Here is a 19311-nt window from a genome sequence, read left to right on the forward strand (position 1 = left end):
TTAATCCCTTACTGAGCAGAAAAATAAAATTAGATTATCTGGCCTTTTGTCCACTGTCCCTGAAGCTGCTTCAAAACAGCCTCAGAAAAAGTCTTTTGCTAACAGCATCAGGCACTGTAAGCCTCAGAAACAAAGTCTCTCCCTGACCTTCTCCTGCACTCTTTTAATCTGCTGCTTCTCTCCAAGGTAGGCCGCAGAAACTAGAATTTCTCTTTGCTAAGGCAGACCCCAGAAACTGCGCCCTGCAGCTGTCCTAACAGAAGCCCCTGTCACAGGCCCTCACTTCAGACACGCCATGGAGGAATGCTGCAGAGGCTGAGAAGGAGCCTACTTGGTTCATTAGCGACAGAGCATGCGCCTGTGCAATCCACGTTTCAGTCCTGGCTACGCAACGACATCTCTGCAACAACCCAAAAGCCAACTGGAGAGGTCCTGGACGGAGAACACTGTCACTGACCACAGGAGGGCAGTGAAGCTCAACTGCGTGGGACGTCTCCAGCCCTCACCCTAGGCATCCTCTTCATGCGGCTGCTCATTTGAATCCTCTCAATTATCCTTTATAAAACTGGTGAACTGTTTCTCTTAGTTCTGCTAGCCATTCTAGCAAATTAAATGAGCCTCAGAGGGAGATGCGGGAAGCCCACTTTGTGGCTGGTCAGTCAGAAGGGGGCAGCCAGTATGGTGCATCACTCCCACAGGGAGCTGGGAGTCCAAGTCCTGGCTGCTCTGCCTCAGATCCGGCGTCCTGCAAATGTGCCATGAAGGCAACAGATGACTTGTGCTCCTGCAACCCATGTGAGAGACCAGGAGGGAGTTTCAGGCTCCTGGCTTCGGCCTGGCCCAGCCCTGGCTACGGTGGTCACTCGGGGAGTGAGCCAGTGATTAGGAGTGATCTTTCTTCCTTTCAAATAAATAAACACATCTTAAAGAAAAAAAAAAAAAAACAAGTTTCTCAAGCATGGACATAACAGACAGCTCTTACCTTTCCAGACCCGAAGACGGCCTCTTGGGCATATCTGATGAGACACTCTTTGCAGAACAAGTGAGCATCTGCGCACTGGGTCAGCTCCTCGAATGGGAATTCCCCATAGCAGCAGCGGCACTCAATCAGCTGGCCGTCCTGCAGATCATCAGACACACACGTGAAATGCCCTCTACTCAGGCCGTGGGGCAGCCTCATTCATCTGTCATCAGATGCACATCCATACTCTGGGGTGCAAAGCCACCTCTGGGGCCATGAAGCACTGAGCCGCCTTCTGCTGCACAAAGCCAGCCTGAGACACGAGGGCAAGGGCAGCCACAGACAGTGCGCTCCTATCCTCTGGAGTAAAGGGAGGGAGGTCTGTGCAACAAGCTCCCAGGGCCAGGGAACTAGAACACCCGCAACTAGACGCCGCGGGATTCTCAAAGTCAGGGATGAGCAGCCCGAGATGCTACCGAAACACTTCTCAAAGCTGGGCCCTGCCCTTCTTGCTATGCACAGGAACATGAGGGCCGTAACCAGACAAGCTTTGTCTTTTAAAGAACTTTCTTAACAGAAAGAGAACAGATTTCATGTATTTCAAAGGTATAATTCTGAGATAACCATTCTTCCCTTCCTTAATTTTTGCAAAAACATAATTTCAATTCACTCTGTAATTAGAGGCTTACTGCACCACTAACCATAATAATCAACAAATAAAAAGAAGGACTAAAAACAATCAAATCACAAGACGTCCATTTTACCCTTATACTTTTTTTTGTATTCTGTATTAACTATCACATATCAGAGAAAATACCTATCTATCTTTTTGGGACTTCAGACAAGCTTTATCTTAAAGGGCTACTGAAGCCAACCAAAGCAGTAACCTTGAAGAAGACACAACAAAGTTACGCTCTTTATTAACCTACTCTCTCCCACACTGGAGAAGGCCACTGTGTAAGGATGGCAGATACTGCACAGAAAGCCATCTGGCCCTGAGTAGGACACCAACCTCCTGCTTTTCTGATAACAATCTACCTGGCAGATTCCAGGTAATGTTTTTGAAAAACATTCACATCTTCTGGTGCAGTCTGGAATCAACACTGACTATCTTAGGTCATGTAGCTGACTGCAACTTGGTCAAATCACAAACTCAGATCACCCAGAGGTTATATCTAAACAAACATCAGAACACTGAGGAAATGTGATAAAACAGCCTATGAAAATAACCAAAACAAATGAATTAGCTGAGACTTCAAATCACCTTTTGATACTGTTCTTCATTCATCTGCAGGGCAAGCAGAAAGTCTTCATGCTGAGGAAAAATTCAGATATAAATTTAGTAAGGAAGAACCAATATTTAGTACTTACTTCCACACACATAAAGAACTCTTATTAATAGTCAGTTGTTCTTAAAACGTATCAGAGATAAGTTAAAACAAGTACTAGAAAATATGGGAATATTTTTCTTAAATCTGCCTTAAAATGCAGAATGAATAAGAGAAAACTGACACATAGAACATTTTCAGATGACAGTGGCATTTTTTCTACCGCAATTTTAAATTTTAATGTCTTTAACTGATTCAATGTGATCTGTAGACACAATGCTAAGAATGTAATGATATTTCCTCCTTCCTCCCTCCCACCCTCTTCTCTTCTCCCCTTCTTTTTTAGTTTTTGAGATAATGTATTTTAAAATTACATTACAGTAGAAAGGCTTAAACTTCATCAAATGAGAAGCTTAACCAGTAAAAAGCAAAAAGACCCTAGTTTAGTGGGAATATTGACAATGGCTATAAACAATAATTGAATGGAAAAATGACCATTCCACCCATTTACAATAAATTTTAAAGAGATCACAGATCATTAAAACTACAGTAATATAACATTCTTAAAAACTTATCTGGACAAAGGTATAAAACAAAGTTTTACAAAACTACATATGTAGCAATATTTGGTTTTTAAACTTTAGTTCCCACACGTGAGGGAGAACATGCGTGTATTTGTGTGAACCTGGCATTGTAAAAGTGTGAGCCCACGTGATTACTGCTGAATCTGTGCCACTGCCTTGCTCCTGCTCACGCACTGCAGCTCTGCTGGGCTGGTACACACTCCACGGTGCAGAAAGCAAACAGCGTCTGAGCACCGTGGCGACAGCTCCGACCTTGTGGAACCCATGCTACAGTTACTCACAACCAGCACTGCATTTATTCTGGTTGACTAGCACATTTGGAAATCTATTTTGAAAAATTAAAATGGAAATTTTAAGCTCTGATTAAAATTCTGCTCACATAAATTCGATTTATTTAAACTATGAACTTTGGTTAGACTCCTAGAGAAGCACATCTGCCTACCTCTGCCATCTCTTTGACCTTCTGCTCATAGAACTCCTGCTCCTGCTGCACAGCTGGAAGGAGGGCACGCCGCTCGTAAGACCTACAGTGTCGCCGCTTGTTTTCCAGAAAGAACATCCTCTTTTCTATTTTTATGTCACCTGGGAACACACATGACAACACAAAATCATGCAGACACGGCTCAGGAAGCAGGCTGACTGCTGGTGTCCCTTGTACGCCCCGCACTGTGGCCCAGGCCTCCTGAACAGCAGGTGCATCATCTGGGAACACTGGGCCCTCCCCATCCACCAGTCTACCACGTGCCTTCAGATCTTGGTCGCTCCTCGTTGCGCCCCAGTTGCAGAGCCTCTAGCACTACCGTCAGCGTCGCCCCTGTTCTACTGCTGAGGGCATCTGGGCTCACAGTCTGGGGTTGTCAGACCCAGCGCTGCTCACAGATACGTACTGATGAGAGCAGTCAAGCTGGGTATACGTGAAGGAGTAGAAATGCTCAATTATGGGATACGCTGAATTTTCAGCTTTAAAAAATAATTTTCCAAAGTGTATGCTCTAATTTATACCTGCACCCCCGGCAGTATGAGGTTCAGTCACTCTACATCCTTACCCCCACCTGTTAACAGCAATTTTTAATTTTAGCTATTCTGGTAGTTCCTAATGTGCTATATGTTCCTTAAACTTAATTTTTTTTTTTTTTTTTTTGACAGGCAGAGTGGACAGTGAGAGAGAGACAGAGAGAAAGGTCTTCCTTTGCCATTGGTTCACCCTCCAATGGCCGCCGCGGCCGGCGCGCTGCGGCCGGCGCACCACGCTGATCCGATGGCAGGAGCCAGGAGCCAGGTGCTTTTTCCTGGTCTCCCATGGGGTGCAGGGCCCAAGCACGTGGGCCATCCTCCACTGCACTCCCGGGCCACAGCACAGAGCTGGCCTGGAAGAGGGGCAACCGGGACAGAATCCGGCGCCCCGACCGGGACTAGAACCCGGTGTGCCGGCGCCGCAAGGCGGAGGATTAGCCTAGTGAGCCGCGGCGCCGGCCTTAAACTTAATTTTTAAAATTTTCAAATATACAGAAAAATTCAGAGTATTACCTAGATTCACCATAGCAACGGTTAAAAATCAAACATTTAATAGAATAGCAAATATTGTACTTAGTATGTGTAGGCATTGGATATTTTCTGTTGATTCCAAAATTTATATTTTTCTAGAAAGCTATTTCATCTAGACAGTCTATTCACAAGTCCATTCTCAGTAATTTCTTTTGGTTTTAAACAGTATTTACCACATCTGGTTCCTGATGTATCGTATTTTATTCTCCTTTTCTCTTGTTAGTTTTCACCAGTTTCTGGTTTTAAGAGAGTAGCTGGGGCCAGCGCTGTGGTGTAGCGGGTAAAGCCGCTACTTGCAGTGCTGGCATCCCATATGGGCACCAGTTCCGGTCCCGGCTGCTCCACTTCCGATCCAGCTCTCTGCAATGTCCTGGGAAGGCAGTAGAGGATGGCTCAAGTGCTTGGGCCCCTGCACCCATGTGGGAGACCTGGAAGAAGCTCCTGGCTTCTGGCTTTGGATCGGCTCAGCTTCAGCTGTTGTGGTCAATTGGGGAGTAAATCAGTGGATGGAGGTCTTCCCTCTCTGTCTCTCCTTCTCTCTCTGTGTAACTCTTTCATATAAATAAATAAATCTTAAAAAAAAAAAAAAAAAGAGAGTGTAGCTAAAAGAACAGTGTTAAGAGTAGGCTTTGGGGCTGGCACTGTGGCACCATGGGTTAATGCCCTGGCCTGAAGTGCTGGCATCCCATATGGGCACCGGTTCAAGACCCAGCTGCTCCATTTCCAATCCAGCTCTCTGCTATGGCCTGGGAAAGCAGTGGAAGATGGCCCAAGTCCTCGGGCCCTTGCACCCATGTGGGAGACTCGGAAGAGGCTCCTGGCTTCGGATTGGCACAGCTCCGGCCGTTGCAGCCAATTGGGGAGTGAACCAGTGGATGGAGGACCTCTCTCTCTGCATCTCCTCTCTCTGTGTAACTCTGGACTTTCAAATAAATACATAAATCTTAGAAGCCACAGTGCTGAAGTTGGAATCCAAGCTTGGGTAAAACTCAGCAAGTCACTTAACCTCTTTGTGCTCTGGATTTTTCATCTATAAAGTGCTAATAATGGTACATATTTCTCACAAGCACAAATGCATTAATCTATGTAAAGCATTTAAGCAAGTTTTTGGTATGCACTAAGTTCTCAATGAACATTAGTTACTATCATTTCCACTTAATTTTTTTTTTTTTTTTTTTTTTTTGACAGGCAGAGTTAGACCGTGAGAGAAAGAAACAGAGAGAAAGGTCTTCCTTCCGTTGGTTCACCCCCCGCAATGGTTGCTACAGCCGGTGCACTGCGCCGATCCGAAGCCAGGAGCCAGGTGCTTCTTCCTGGTCTCCTGTGCGGGTGCAGGGTCCAAGCACTTGGGCCATCCTCCACTGCCTTCCCGGGCAACAGCAGAGAGCTGGAATGGAAGAGGAACAACTGGGACAGAACCGGGGCCCTAACCTGGACTAGAACCTGGGGTGCCGGCGCTGTAGGCGGAGGATTAGCCAAGTGAGCTGCGGCGCCAGCCTCCACCTAAATTTTTAAAAATTAATTTTTGCTCTTTATTATTTCTCCCTTTGTTTTTACTCAGTTTTTTTTTTTCTTTTTTTGACAGGCAGAGTGGACAGTGAGAGAGAGAAAGGTCTTCCTTTACCGTTGGTTCACCCTCTAATGGCCGCTGTGGCTGGTGCGCTGCAGCCGGCGCACCGCGCTGATCCATAGCCAGGAGCCAGGTGCTTCCTCCTGGTCTCCCATGGGGGTGCAGAGCCCAAGGACTTGGGCCATTCTCCACTGCATTCCCGGGCCACAGCAGAGAGCTGGCCTGGAAGAGGGGCAACCGGGACAGAATCCGGCGCCCCGACCGGGACTAGAACCCGGGGTGCCGGTGCCACAGGCGGAGGATTAGCCTAGTGAGCCACGGCGCCGGCCTCTTTTACTCAGTTTTTTTAATGGCTTATAAAGTTGACATCTTAAAAATTTTTACTCTTGTACTCTGAAAATAAATGCAACCTAATCTACAAACGTCCCTCTAACTTTTCTCCTGACACACTTATGTACATGCAGTTGTTAGACAGCCTGGCAACCTGTGCCCGCTTCCCCTGACATCACCACCAAGATGGTCCCGACAGCACCTGCCTCACAGGGACCACTGCTGCCGCCTTTCAGAGCCACCCCTGCCAGCACTTTCCTTACCCCTGCCAACCACCGACCTGCCTTTCATCTCTGCAGTTGCCTCATTTCATTTCAAGTTCGCTGAATTAACCACACCAAAGGTAAACTCTGGGATCAGGTTTCCCATTCAGCAGCTTTCTGGGTATGTACCCAGCAGGCTGCATGTATCAACTGTTTCTTTTTATGGCTGAACAGGATTCCATGGTATGGGTGGTGCCACAGTTTAATTATTCACCAGCTGAAAAGCATTTTGCCTTTTCTAACTTTTGGCCATCTGAATAAAGTTGCTATGACCATGTATATACAAGATTTTTTGTGAAACTAAGTTTTCTTTTCTCTTGGATAAATGCACAGGAATTCAGCTGCTCGGTTGTGTTGCAACTGCATGCTTAGTTTTTAGAGAGACTGCCTAACTACGGGCCTGGTAGCTGAACCTTTTAAACTGGTGATTCAGTTTCTCTGCACTACTTATTGTTTTAGCCATGCTGTAAGGTGTGTGATGATCTCATCGTGGTTTTCACGTGCATTTACTGAATTGCTAATGAAGTTAAGCATATTCTATATTATTATATGCCATCCACAAAGTCTGTTTGGTGAAATATCTTCTATCTTTTATTTTCTAATTTGTTTTTCTTTTCTTTTTTAAAATTTATTTGGCAGACAGAGTTAGACAGTGAGAGAGAGAGAGGGAAAGGTCTTCCCTCCGCTGGTTCACTCCTCAAATGGACACCACAGCTGGTGCTGTGCTGATCCAGCCTCCTCCTGGTCTCCCATGTGGGTGCAGGGGGCCAAGCACCTGAGCAATTGTTCACTGCCCTCCCGGGCAACAGCAGAGAGCTAGACTGGAAGAGGAGCAACTGGGACTAGAACCGGTACCCATACTGGATGCTGGCACCACAGGCGGAAGATTAACCAAGTGCGCCATGGCACCGGCCTCTAATTTGTTCTTCTACCTTATTTTTTTTTTTAAGATTTATTTATTTATTTGAAGGCAGAGTTACAGACAAAGGGAGGCAGAGGTAGAGGCAGCGACAGAAAGGGAGATCTTCCATCCGCTGGCTCACTCCCCAAATGGAGCTAGGGTTGGGCCAGGCCAAAGCCAGGAGCCAGGAGCTTCACCAGGGGCTCCCACAGGTGGCAGGGGCCTAAACACTCAGGCCATCGTGCGCTGCTTTCTCAAGCACATTAGTAGGGAGCTGGATCAGAAGTGGAGCAGTTGGGCCTCAAAACAGAAACCATGTGGGACCCCGGCACTGCAGGAGGCAGGCAGCTTTACCCCCACCCCCCCGGCCATAGAATTGGCCCTACTGTTAAGTTTTAGGAGATCTTTTTATTCTAGACAGTAGTCCTTTGTCAGAGATGTGCTTTGCAAGTACTTTGTCCCAGTCTGTAGCTTGTCTTTTTGTTCTCTTAAAAAAGGTCATTTGCTGACTAAATGTTTTGAATTTTGATGGTGCCAAGTCTAAGAACTCTGAGTATCCCTAAATCTTAAAGATTTCTTCTATGATTTTCATAAAAGTTTTACAGTTTTGGGCCGGCGCCGCGGCTCACTAGGCTAATCCTCCGCCTTGCGGCGCCGGCACACCGGGTTCTAGTCCCGGTCGGGGCGCCGGATTCTGTCCCAATTACCCCTCTTCCAGGCCAGCTCTGTGCTGTGGCCAGGGAGTGCAGTGGAGGATGGCCCAAGTGCTTGGGCCCTGCACCCCATGGGAGACCAGGAAAAAGCACCTGGCTCCTGGCTCCTGCCATCAGATCAGCGCGGTGCACCGGCCGCAGCACGCCGGCCGCGGCGGCCATTGGAGGGTGAACCAACGGCAAAGGAAGACCTTTCTCTCTGTCTCTCTCTCACTGTCCACTCTGCCTGTCAAAAAAAAAAAAAAAAAAAAAAGTTTTACAGTTTTACATTATGTGTGAGGTAGAAACTCAAGGTGTTTTTGTTTTTGCTTATGGATATCCAACTGCCCTAGAATCATGTGCTTAAAAAGTATAGCTTTTGGGGCTGGCACCACAGCGTAGCAGGTAAAGCCGTGGCCTGCAGTGCTGGCATCTCATATAGGTGCGGTTTCAAGTCCCGGCTGCTCCACTTCTGATCCAGCTCTCTGCTATGGCCTGGAAAAGCAGCAGAAGATGGCTCAAGTCCTTGGGCCTCTGCAGCTGCATGGGAGATCTGAAAGAAGCTCCTGGCTTTGGATCAGCGCAGCTCCAGCCATTGCCATCTGGCGAGCGAGCCAGTAGTGGAAGACCTCTCTGCCTCTGCCTCTGTGTAACTCTGCCTTTCAAATAAATGAAAAAATCTTTAAAAATATTTAGAGAGTATAGCTTTCTCCCACTGAATTGCTCCTGTACCTTTTTGAAAACCAGTTGGCTGGGGGCAGCATTTGGCCTGGAGGTTAAGCTGTCCCCTGGGACACCCACATCCCACGTGGAGGCACCAGTGTTTCAATCCCAGCTCTGATCCTGAATGCGCACCCGGGGAGGCCACAGTGACCGTGCAAGTAGTGGGTCCCTGCACCCACATGAGAAACGCAGAGGCAGCACCTGGCTCGTGGCTTCAGTCTAGCCCAGCCATGACCACTGTAGCCATTTGGGGAGTGACCCACCGGATGGAAGATCTTTCTCTCTCTCCTTCTTCCTCCAAACTCTAATCTTCAAATAAACTAAATTTCAAAAAATCAGCTTGAGCCCAGTGCCGCAGCTCACTAGGCTAATCCTCCGCCTGCGGCGCTGGCACCCCGGGTTCTAGTTCCGGTTGAGGCGCCGGATTCCGTCCTGGTGCTCCTCTTCCAATCCAGCTCTCTGCTGTGGCCCAGGAAGGCAGTGGAGGATGGCCCAAGTCCCTGGGCCCTGCACCCGCATGGGAGATCAGGAGGAAGCACCTGGCTCCTGGCTTCAGATCAGCACAGTGTGCCAGCTGCTATGCACCAGCCAGCCATGGCAGCAGCCACCTGGGTGGTGAACCAATGGAAAAAGGAAGACCTTTCTCTCTCTAACTCTGCCTGTCCAAAAAAAAAAAAAAATCTGTTTGAAAGGCAGAGTTACAGATAAAAAGAGAATGAGCAAGACAGAGAGATCCATCTCCCATGTGCTGGTTCATTCCCCCAAAGCCAAAATGAGTGAGGCCGGGCCAGGAGCCTGGAACTCCATCTGGGTTTCTTGGGCCATCTTTCCCTGCTTTCCCCAGAAACATTAGTGGGTAGCTGGCACAGAATCAGAGAAGCCAGGATTCAAACCGGTGCTTCTATGAGATGCTGGCACTGTAACTGGCAGCTTAGCCCACAGTACAATTCTGGTCCCTGGGTGGAGTTCTTGGCTTCTGGCTTCAGCCTGGCTCAGCCCTGGCCATGGCAGGCATTTAGGGAGTAAAGCAGGAAATGGGGGCTCTCTCTGTCCATCTGGTTCTCTTTTTGTGCCTCTCAAATAAAATAAATTAAAAGTGAAATAAATTAGACATGACAATCTTTAAAAAATATCAGTTAATCACTTAAAATTTCAACAAATGATGAATTAATAAAATGTGGTACACACATACAATGAGTATTAATTCGGCAGTAAAAATGAGTGAAGCACTAATGCTGCTACACAGATGAACCTTGAAACCATTGCACTAGGGGCCAGCGCTGTGGCACAGAGGGTTAAGCCTCTGCCTGCAGCACTGGCATCCCATATGGGCACTGATCTAAGTCCCAACTGTTCCACTTCCGATCCAGCTCCCTGCAAATGCTCCTGGGAAAACAGTGGAAGATGGCCCAAATTACTTGGCTCCTGCACCCACGTGCAAGACCCAGAAGCAGCTCCCGTCTCCTGGCTTCAGCCTAGCCCAGTCCTGGCTGTTGCAGCCATTTGGGGAATGAACCAGGAGATGGAAAATATCTGTCTCTCCCCACTCTACCTTTCAAATAAATAAATAAACCTCTTTAAAAGAAACATTAGAGACAGACATCAGATCAGTTATTGCCAGAGTCTAGGGAAAGATGGAGGGAAAAGGTTCCAGGTTTCTATCTGGTGATAAATTAACTTTAGAGATGACTGTGCAACTATGATTTCACCAAGAACATGGAACAGCACATACAAAGTGAACTGCATCTTTTTTTTTTTTTTTTTTTTAGATTCATTTATTTATCTGAAAGAGAAAGAGGCAGAGGAAGAGGGAGAGTCTTCTACCCACTGGTTCACTTCCCAAATGACCACCACAGCGGAACTGGGCTGATCTGAAGCCAGAATCCAGGAGCTTCTTCTGGGTCTCCCACGTGGGTACAGGGCCTGAAGCACCTGGGCCATCTTCCACTGCTCTCCCAGGCCATAGCAGAGAACTGGATCGCAAGAGGAGCAGCTAGGACACGAACTGGCTCCCATTCAGGACGCTGGCACTGCAGGTCAGGGCTTTAACCCACTGTGCCATAGTGCTGGCCACCCCCCTTTTTATTAAGTTTTATAATTAAGTACTCATTTAACAGACAAACAGGAGCAAAGCAGAGAAACAGTCCTATTTCTGAAACAATATACAGAAAAAGTTGTGGTAACTCAGATATCTGTTAAAAAACTCTACAAGCTTACCCTTTTCAGGGTAAAGAGCTTCAGCAGTTATTTCTTTATTTTATTTTTTTTTTGGCAAGCAGAGTTAGACAGTGAGAGAGAGAGAGACAGAGAGAAAGGTCTTCCTTCCGTTGGTTCACTCCCCTAATGGCCACTAGGGCTGGCGCTGCGCTGATCCGAAGCCAGGAGCTGGGTGCTTCCTCCCGGTCTCCCATGCGGGTGCAGGGACCCATGTACTTGGGTCACCCTCCGTTCAGCAGTTATTTTGAATCACAGATTGTAGAGAGATGCAGTAATGAGCCACTCTCAGATACTGGCGACGCTCGTGCAAGCCGCGAACAATCACTGGCTACGTGGTTTATGTTAACACCACAGCCCATTCTCATCCAACTTCAAGATCATTTTCTCCCCAGCTTAACAGCGTCTGTGCTTCCACAGTCTTCCCATCACAGAACATCTCCAGCAGGAAGAAGGAAGCCAAGACTGTAAACACTGTCAGACCCGTCCTTGACAGTCCCTCCTTGGCCTGGCTGCCACTGTGTGGGCAGCCTGTACCGCGCCCTCTGTCACTTACTGCATGGGGCGGGAAGGCCTGCACTGACACCTCACACACTCTCAATGACACTCATGGCTTGCCATTACCTTGTTCAAACTTGAAATCTATGTAAGAAAACTGATTCATTTCTTTTCTCTTTTTCCTTTTTCCACTGGCTTCTGGTGATAGTTCCTGCCACTTTTTAATGGCATCAGAAAAGGCCTAAAAATTGAGAAAGGGAAAGGTTACCACAGTAAACAGAAAACAAAGGCACGTGAAACGGTGGCAACTGCCAAACCTCAGTCGGATTCCCCGCTTCACTATCTTCCCTGACGGCCTTCCAGACAGGAGTGCTTGTCAGAGCCTAGATGTTTATTGACAGATTACACGGTGATGCTGAAGTAACACCCTGACAGTAAGTAGGGACTCCACCTCAGAGCACCGATACTCTCGAGAAAGCACCCTCTACCATGAGGCTCTGGTCTGAAACTAAGGTCACAGGACACTGCATCCCACTTGGCAGAACACAGAAACTCCCTAGCATGACTGCTCAAGCTTAACACAGACAGGCTGCACCTGGATTAGCGTTAAGACTGTAATTTGTCTACTGTCAAGATTGTAATTGATATTAGTTTTGAATAGGCCTTAGGTCAGCTTGACCCTAGTAACTAGGTATTCCCTCTTCTCTCCTTGTGGATTTCGCCTCTCTTCTCACCTGATCTCCTCTCCATGCCTCTTTCGGGCTGGGGAGGTTACCTTCTACAGGTTGAGGACTCTCAAAAATCTCATTCCCGGTCCACATTAACGCCTTTTTCACCTGCTCAACTGCCTAGTGAATTATTTTTTACACAGATATCTCACAGGGCTTACTCTGCATGTCATCAATACTTCCCAAAATCAATTCAGTATCCTTCTCTCTAAACCAGCCAATGACACCATCATCTTCTTTTTTGAGGGGGAACATTTGTTTATTTGAAAGGCAGAGTCACAGAGAGGCAAAGGCAAAGAGAGGTCTTCCATCTGCTGGTTCATTCTCCAAATGGCCACAGTGGCTGGAGCTGAGCTGAGCTGAGCTGATCCAAAGCCAGGATCCAGGAGCTTCTTCCGAGTCTCTGACGTGAGCCAAGCTTCCACTGCTTTCCCAGGCCATAGCAGAGAGCTGGATCAGAAGTGGAGCAGGGGCCGGCGCTGTGGCACAGTGTGTTAACACCCTGGCCTGAAGTGCCGGCATCCCACTGGTCTCTGCTATGGCTTGGGAAAGCAGTAGAAAATGGCTCAGGTCCTTGGGCCACTGCACCTGCGTGGGAGACCCAGAAGCAGCTCCTGGCTCCTGGCTTTGGATTGACATAGCTCTGGCCAGTGTGGCCAACTGGGGAGTGAACCATCGGATAGGAGATCTCTCTCTCTGCCTCTCCTCTGTGTAACTTTTTCAAATAAATAAATAATAATAATAAAAAAAGAAGTGGAGCAGCTGGGACTTGAACTGGCACCCATATGGGATGCCAACACCACAGGTGAAGGCTTTACCTGCTACACCACAGCACCGGCCCCTACATCACCATATTCTATTTCTACACCTTCCATAACTCCTGGGATCTTGACTAATGTTCTTTAGTCTTTTTAACCATATTGCATGTAGAGGCTCCTGATTAGAAACCTGTGAGTTCACCGCTTTGTTCTCATTCAAATATTCTTTCTAGGCCGGCGCTGTGGCTCACTAGGCTGATCCTCCACCTGCGGCACCGGCACACTGGGTTCTGGTCCTGGTCGGGGCGCCAGATTCTGTCCCGGTTGCTCCTCTTCCAGTCCAGCTCTCTGCTGTGGCCCAAGAGTGCCGGGGAGGATGGCTCAAGTCCTTGGGTCCCTGCACCCGCATGGGAGACCAGGAGAAGCACCTGGCTCCTGGCTTCAGATCAGCGCAGTGCGCCAGCCGCAGCAGACATTGTGGGGTAAACCAACGGGAAAAGGAAGACCTTTCTCTCTGACTCTCTCTCACTGTCCATTCTGCCTGTCTGAAAAAAAAAAAAAAAAAAAAAGACATATTCTTTCTAGATAGCAAGGGAAATCCCACACGGTAAAAACATAAATCGGCACTTGGCAGGAAACTGTTATCTCTAAAATGCCTATAGGTGCCAGGTTCGTGGTGCGGTGGGTTAAGCTGCCACCGGCCGTGCTGACATCCGTACTGGAGCATCAGTAAGAGTCCCTGCTGTTCTGCTTCCAATCCAGCTCCCTGCTAACGTGCCCAGGAAAGCAGTGGAAGATGGCCCTAACACTTGGGCCCTGCACCCTCATGGCAGACAAGCTACAGGCTCCTGCCTGCCTGGACTAACCCTGGTGGCTGCGGCCATTTGAGTGAACCAGCAAATGAGTATCTCTGACTCTTCCTTGTTCTCCATCAATCCGCCTTTCAAATAAATAAATAAATATTTTAAAGATAATAAACTAAAGGAGCCTTTCTCTATAAAGAGTGACAGAGGGAAGGAGAGAGAGAGAGATCTTCCATCTGCTGGTTCACTTCTCAAACGGCCACAACGGCTTGGACTGGGCCAGGCTGAAACCAGGAGCCTAGGACTCTATCCAGGTCTTCAGCGTGGGTGCTTTCTCAGGTGCACAGCAGGGAGTTGGATTGGAAGTGGACTTAAACCAGTGCTCCACAGAATGTCGGCGCTGCAGGTGGTGACTTAACCCGCTGTGCCACAGTGCTGGCCCCCTCAAAATCTTGCTTTAATATAATTCCTTCCTTCTGAGACCTGCCAGTCTACATACCCCAAAGGCACCGTGGCTACTCTTGATTCAGCCTTTGTACGTAGCCTTCCTCTGGAAGAACATCTTCCTTAAAGACGGCTTCACCACCACCTTCATCTCCTCCCTAGTGCTCCCAGCTCTCAGGGCTTTCAGAAGACTCGTCTTACTGGTCCAACCCTCTGTGACCCTCGCCCCTCCTAACAGCTGTCTCTGGAAGAAGGCTACTTTTTGTCCCTGGATCTCAGCATCCTCAGGGTCTAGCCCTAACCCATCAGGAAGTCAGCCAGTATGCACGAAGCCCAGCTCAAAGAACCTAGGAACAGCGTATGTTCAAGAATGCCGTTCCTCTTGTTTCACATTTCTCCCAGCTTCAACATTCACAGATCAGACAGGCACTCAACCAACAGTTCTGAGAACTGAGGAACTCTGGTAAGATACTGGAGACGTCTGTGACAACTGCCAAAGCTTCTGTGAGGATGCCCTGGAAGCACTCCAATGGCATGTTAATGATGTGAAGGGTGAGGGATGGACACAGGCTCTGAAGCTTGGTGGAGATCAGGCCCAGAGACAGGAATGCCTCGCACGTGCAGAGACAAGGATGACAAAGCCATGCAGTGGGAGCCATCTAGGAAGCCCAGGGGGAGATCCCCAGACAGCAGAAGCTTAACAGTGGGTAAAAAGATGGCCCTAGCCACTAGAACTAAGTCCCTCAAAGGAAGGGGGCTTGGGCGCTCATTAAGAAATTTCTTGTGGGGGCCAGCACTGCGGTGTAGCAGGTAAAGCTGTTGCCCGTCAAGCCAGCATCCCATACGGACGCCGGTTTGATTCCTGGCTGCTTCTCTTCCAATCCAGTTTCTTGCTAATGGCCTGGGAAAATCAAAAGATACCTACTCATGTTGGAGACCATGAAGAAGCTCCTGGCTCCTAGCTTTGGTCTGGTCCAGCCCCAGCCATGATGGCCATTATGGGAGTGAACTAGAAGATGGAAGATTTCTCTCTGTCTCTCCCTCTGTCATTCTGCCTTTCAAATAAATAAATAAATCTTTAAATATACCTGTATATTTATTTAGGCTCCTTTATTCTTTTTTTTAAAGATTTTATTTATTTATTTAAGAGGTACAGTGACAGACAGTGAGAGGTAGAGACACAGAGAGAGGTCTTCCTTCTGTTGGTTAACTCCCCAGATGGCCACATCAGCCGGAGCTGTGCCAATCAGAAGCCAGGAGCCAGGAGCTTCTTCCAGGTCTCCCATGCGGGTGCAGAGGCCCAAGGACTTGGGCCACCTTCCACTGCTTTCCCAGGCCACAGCAGAGAGCTGGAGTGGAAGAGGAGCAGCTGGGACTAGAACCGGCGCCCATATGGGATGCTGGCGCTGCAGGCGGAGGATTAACCCACTGCACCACGGTGCTGGTCCCTATTTTTCAAAGATGGAAGGTCTTTTTTTCCTCTAACTCTGCCTTTCAAATAAACAAAATAAATCTAAAGAAAAGAAAAAAGATACTCCTTGTATGCGCCATGGCAGGCATTCAACAGTCAGTCCATCTGTGGCAGTATTTTCAAGACAAAGCTTGGAGTCTGCTGTGGCACAGCAGGCTGGTCTGCTGCTGGATGCCTGGATCCCCTATGAGCACTGGTTTGAGTCCTGAGTGTACCACTTCTGATCCAGCTCCCTACTGATGCTTCTGGGAAAGCAACAGAGGATGGCCCAAGTGCTTGGGCTCCTGCCACCCACATGGCAGACCCAAATGGAACTCCAATCTCCTGGCTTTGGACTGGCCAAGCCCTGGCCGTGGTGACCATTTGAAACCAGCACATGGAAGATCTCCCTCTTTCTGTCTCCCCTCTATCGCAAACATTCTCTGTAACTCTGCCTTTCAAATAAATAATTTTTTAAACAAGAAAAAACTAACATGCAAATGATCTTCAACACAGTGAAACAATGTCAAGTGTGAATATGAAAACCCAGACTAAGGGGGCTAGCGCTGTGGCACAGTGGGTTAAAGCCCTGGCCTGAGGTGCTGGCGTCCCATATGGATGCGAGATCGAGACCCAAAAGAAGCTCTCCTTTCTTACAGAGGCAGAGACAGAGAGCGAGCGAGCGAGCGAGTGCACTATCTTTCATCTGCTAGTTCACTCCCCAAATGCTGGCAACAACTGGAGCTGGGCCAATCCGAAGCAAGAGCCAGAAGCTTCTTCTGGGTCTCCCACACGGGTGCAGGGACACAAGAAATTGGGCCATCCTCCACTGCTTTCCCAGGTGTACCAGCAGAGAGCTGGATCAAAACTGGAGCAGCTGGGTCTTAAACCAGCACCCACATGGAATGCTGCCACTGCATGCAGTGGCTTTACCTGCTGCACCACCACACTAACCGCTACACCACCATCTTCTATTTCTACAACTGCCTTAACTCCTGGTTAGATTAGAGATTAAACGTCATCCATCAGGAAGGCCCTCCTGAAGCCCCCTGTGTTCTTAGGGGCTTAAGAACTTAAGAGCCTCCTGTTACACCCTTTTAAAGCATCCTGTAGTTTTCTTTCAAAGTACTTGTCACAGATGCTCCTGGCTTCGGGCTAGCTCAACTCTGGCAGTTGTGGGCATGTGGGGAGTGAAACCAGTAGATGGAAGACCTCTTTCTCTCTGTAACTCTTTCAAATAAATCTTTAAAAAAAATCCAAGACAAGGAACGTCATCAGATATAGAATTCAGGCAATAAGCCAGGAGAACACCACACGGAATTCCCAAGATGAGGCTGAAGGCAGGCTTCTGGAAGGTGGCTGTGTAGCAAGAACAGAGATCAGCAAGAGGAGCCAGGAAGAGGAAGGCAAGTTTGGGGCAGATGGACTAAGGGGTAAAACTGACAGCTCTGACAATATAAAGAGCAGTATTTGAGCTGTCAGGTGTGGAAACATTTAGCTGGAATAAAAAAATTATCAAAACAATAGGAAATCGGGTCAGCGCTGTGGCTCACTTGGCGCCAGCATCCCATGTGGGCACCGGGTTCTAGTCCCAGTTGCCCCTCTTCCAGTCCAGCTCTCTGCTGTGGCCCGGGAGTGCAGCGGAGGATGGCCCAAGTGCTTGGGCCCTGCACTCGCATGGGAGACCAGGAGGAAGCACCTGGCTCCTGGCTTCAGATTGGCGCAGTGCCGGCCGTAGAGGCCATTTGGGGAGTGAACCAACAGAAGGAAGACCTTTCTCTCTGTCTCTCTCTCACACTAACTCTGTCAAATAAAAAAAAAAAAAAAGGAAATCAATACAAATATAAAAATTATCAAGTAATTGCAACTTGAATAACAGAAAATCCAACAAAACATTATTACGCTACATTATGCTTTAGTAGCCAACGTTTCTACAGTTATAATAATGAAAACTCTGAAAGAATTTATAAAAATTGTGCGTACTGGGGGCTGGCATTGTGGCATAGTAGTTTAAGCCTACACTGGTGGTGCCAGCATCCCATATGACTCGGTTCTAGACTCCGCTATTCTACTTTTGATCTAGCTCCCTGCTAAATGCATTGGGAATGCAGTGGAAGACGGCCCAAGTCCTTGGGCTTCTAAAGACCTGGAAAAAACTCTTGGCTCCTGGCCTCAGCCTGGCCCAACCCTGGCTGTTGTGGCCATTTGGGGAGTGAAACAGCAGATGAAGATCTCTCTCTCTAACTCTGCCTTTCAAGTAAATGAAAAATAAATCTTTAAAAAAAAAAAAAATCATGCGAGGGCCAGTGCTATGGCGCAGCAGCTTAATCCTCTGCCTGTAGTGTAGGCATCCTATATGGATGCCTATTCTAGTTCCGGCTGCTCCTCTTCTGATCCAGCACCCTGCTAATGCATCTGAGAAAGCAGTAGAAGATAACCCAAGTCCTTGGGTCCCTGCCACCCATGTGGGAGACCTGGAAGCAGCTCCTGGTTCCCAGCTTTGGATCAGCCCAGCTCTGGCTGTTGCAGCCATTTGGGGAGTGAACTAGCAGATAGAAGACCTTTCTGTCTCTCCCTCTCACTGTCTGTAATAAATAAAAATCTTAAGGCCGGCACCGCGGCTCAATAGGCTAATCCTCTGCCTGCGGCGCCAGCACACCAGGTTCTAGTCCCGTTTGGGGCGCCAGATTCTGTCCCGGTTGCCCCCTTCTAGGCCAGCTCTCTGCTGTGTCCAGGGAGTACAGTGGAGGATGGCCCAAGTGCTTGGGCCCTGCACCCCATGGGAGACCAGGAGAAGCACCTGGCTCCTGGCTTTGGTTCAGTGCGATGTGGCCGCGGCAGCCATTGAAGGGTGAACCAATGGCAAAAGGAAGACCTATCTCTGTCTCTCTCTGTCTACTCTGCCTGTCAAAAAAATAAATAAAATAAAAAATAAATCTTTAAAAAAATTTGTGCATATTTGAAAGATAAATGTTTATGTCTAAGATCTAGCATTCCCATCCACCAAAAGAATAAAAATACAAAAAATCTCTAGAGTTCACGAATCAAACACAACCATATGCTCACAAATATGGAAGTAAATGCCAGAAGACATGGATAAAGAGTTGCCTCAGCAGAGTTGAGGATAAAGAGACCGTTAGCTTGCCACTTAAAAACATGATAAATAATCACGTTAGCACTATTTGATTTTTTTTTTTAAAAAGCAGCCCTTTTTTATTTATTTGAGAGGTAGAGTTACAGACAGAGAGGGAGAAAGGTCTCTTTTTTTTTTTTTTTTTTTTTTTTGACAGGCAGAGTGGACACTGAGAGAGAGAGAGAGAGAGAGAGAAAGGTCTTCCTTTGCCGTTGGTTCACCCTCCAATGGCAGCCGCGGCCGGTGCGCCGCAGCCGGCGCACCGCGCTGATCCGATGGCAGGAGCCAGGAGCCAGATGCTTTTCCTGGTCTCCTATGTGGGTGCAGGGCCCAAGCACCTGGGCCATCCTCCACTGCACTGCACTCCCTGGCCACAGCAGAGAGCT

The 19311-nt window shown here is 48.1% G+C and overlaps 1 protein-coding gene across 3 annotated transcripts in view; it reads right to left on the reverse strand.

The window, feature by feature from the left end:
* The window catches only part of RNF216 (ring finger protein 216), a 138448-nt gene that overhangs the window by 82654 nt on the left and 36483 nt on the right, over nucleotides 1-19311 (reverse strand). For all 3 annotated transcript variants that reach the window (XM_089320895.1, XM_070064338.2, XM_051839048.3), the window contains 4 exons: nucleotides 11736-11850; nucleotides 3316-3455; nucleotides 2226-2276; nucleotides 983-1120 (listed from right to left, as the gene is read on the reverse strand). In XM_089320895.1, the coding sequence (XP_089177021.1) occupies nucleotides 983-1120; nucleotides 2226-2276; nucleotides 3316-3455; nucleotides 11736-11850 (444 nt within the window). The remainder of the gene's footprint in view (nucleotides 1-982; nucleotides 1121-2225; nucleotides 2277-3315; nucleotides 3456-11735; nucleotides 11851-19311) is intronic.

Source organism: Oryctolagus cuniculus, chromosome 19 (genome assembly GCF_051225735.1).
Source record: "Oryctolagus cuniculus isolate XC-2025 breed Fujian yellow rabbit chromosome 19, ASM5122573v1, whole genome shotgun sequence".
Taxonomy (NCBI): Eukaryota; Metazoa; Chordata; class Mammalia; order Lagomorpha; family Leporidae; genus Oryctolagus; species Oryctolagus cuniculus.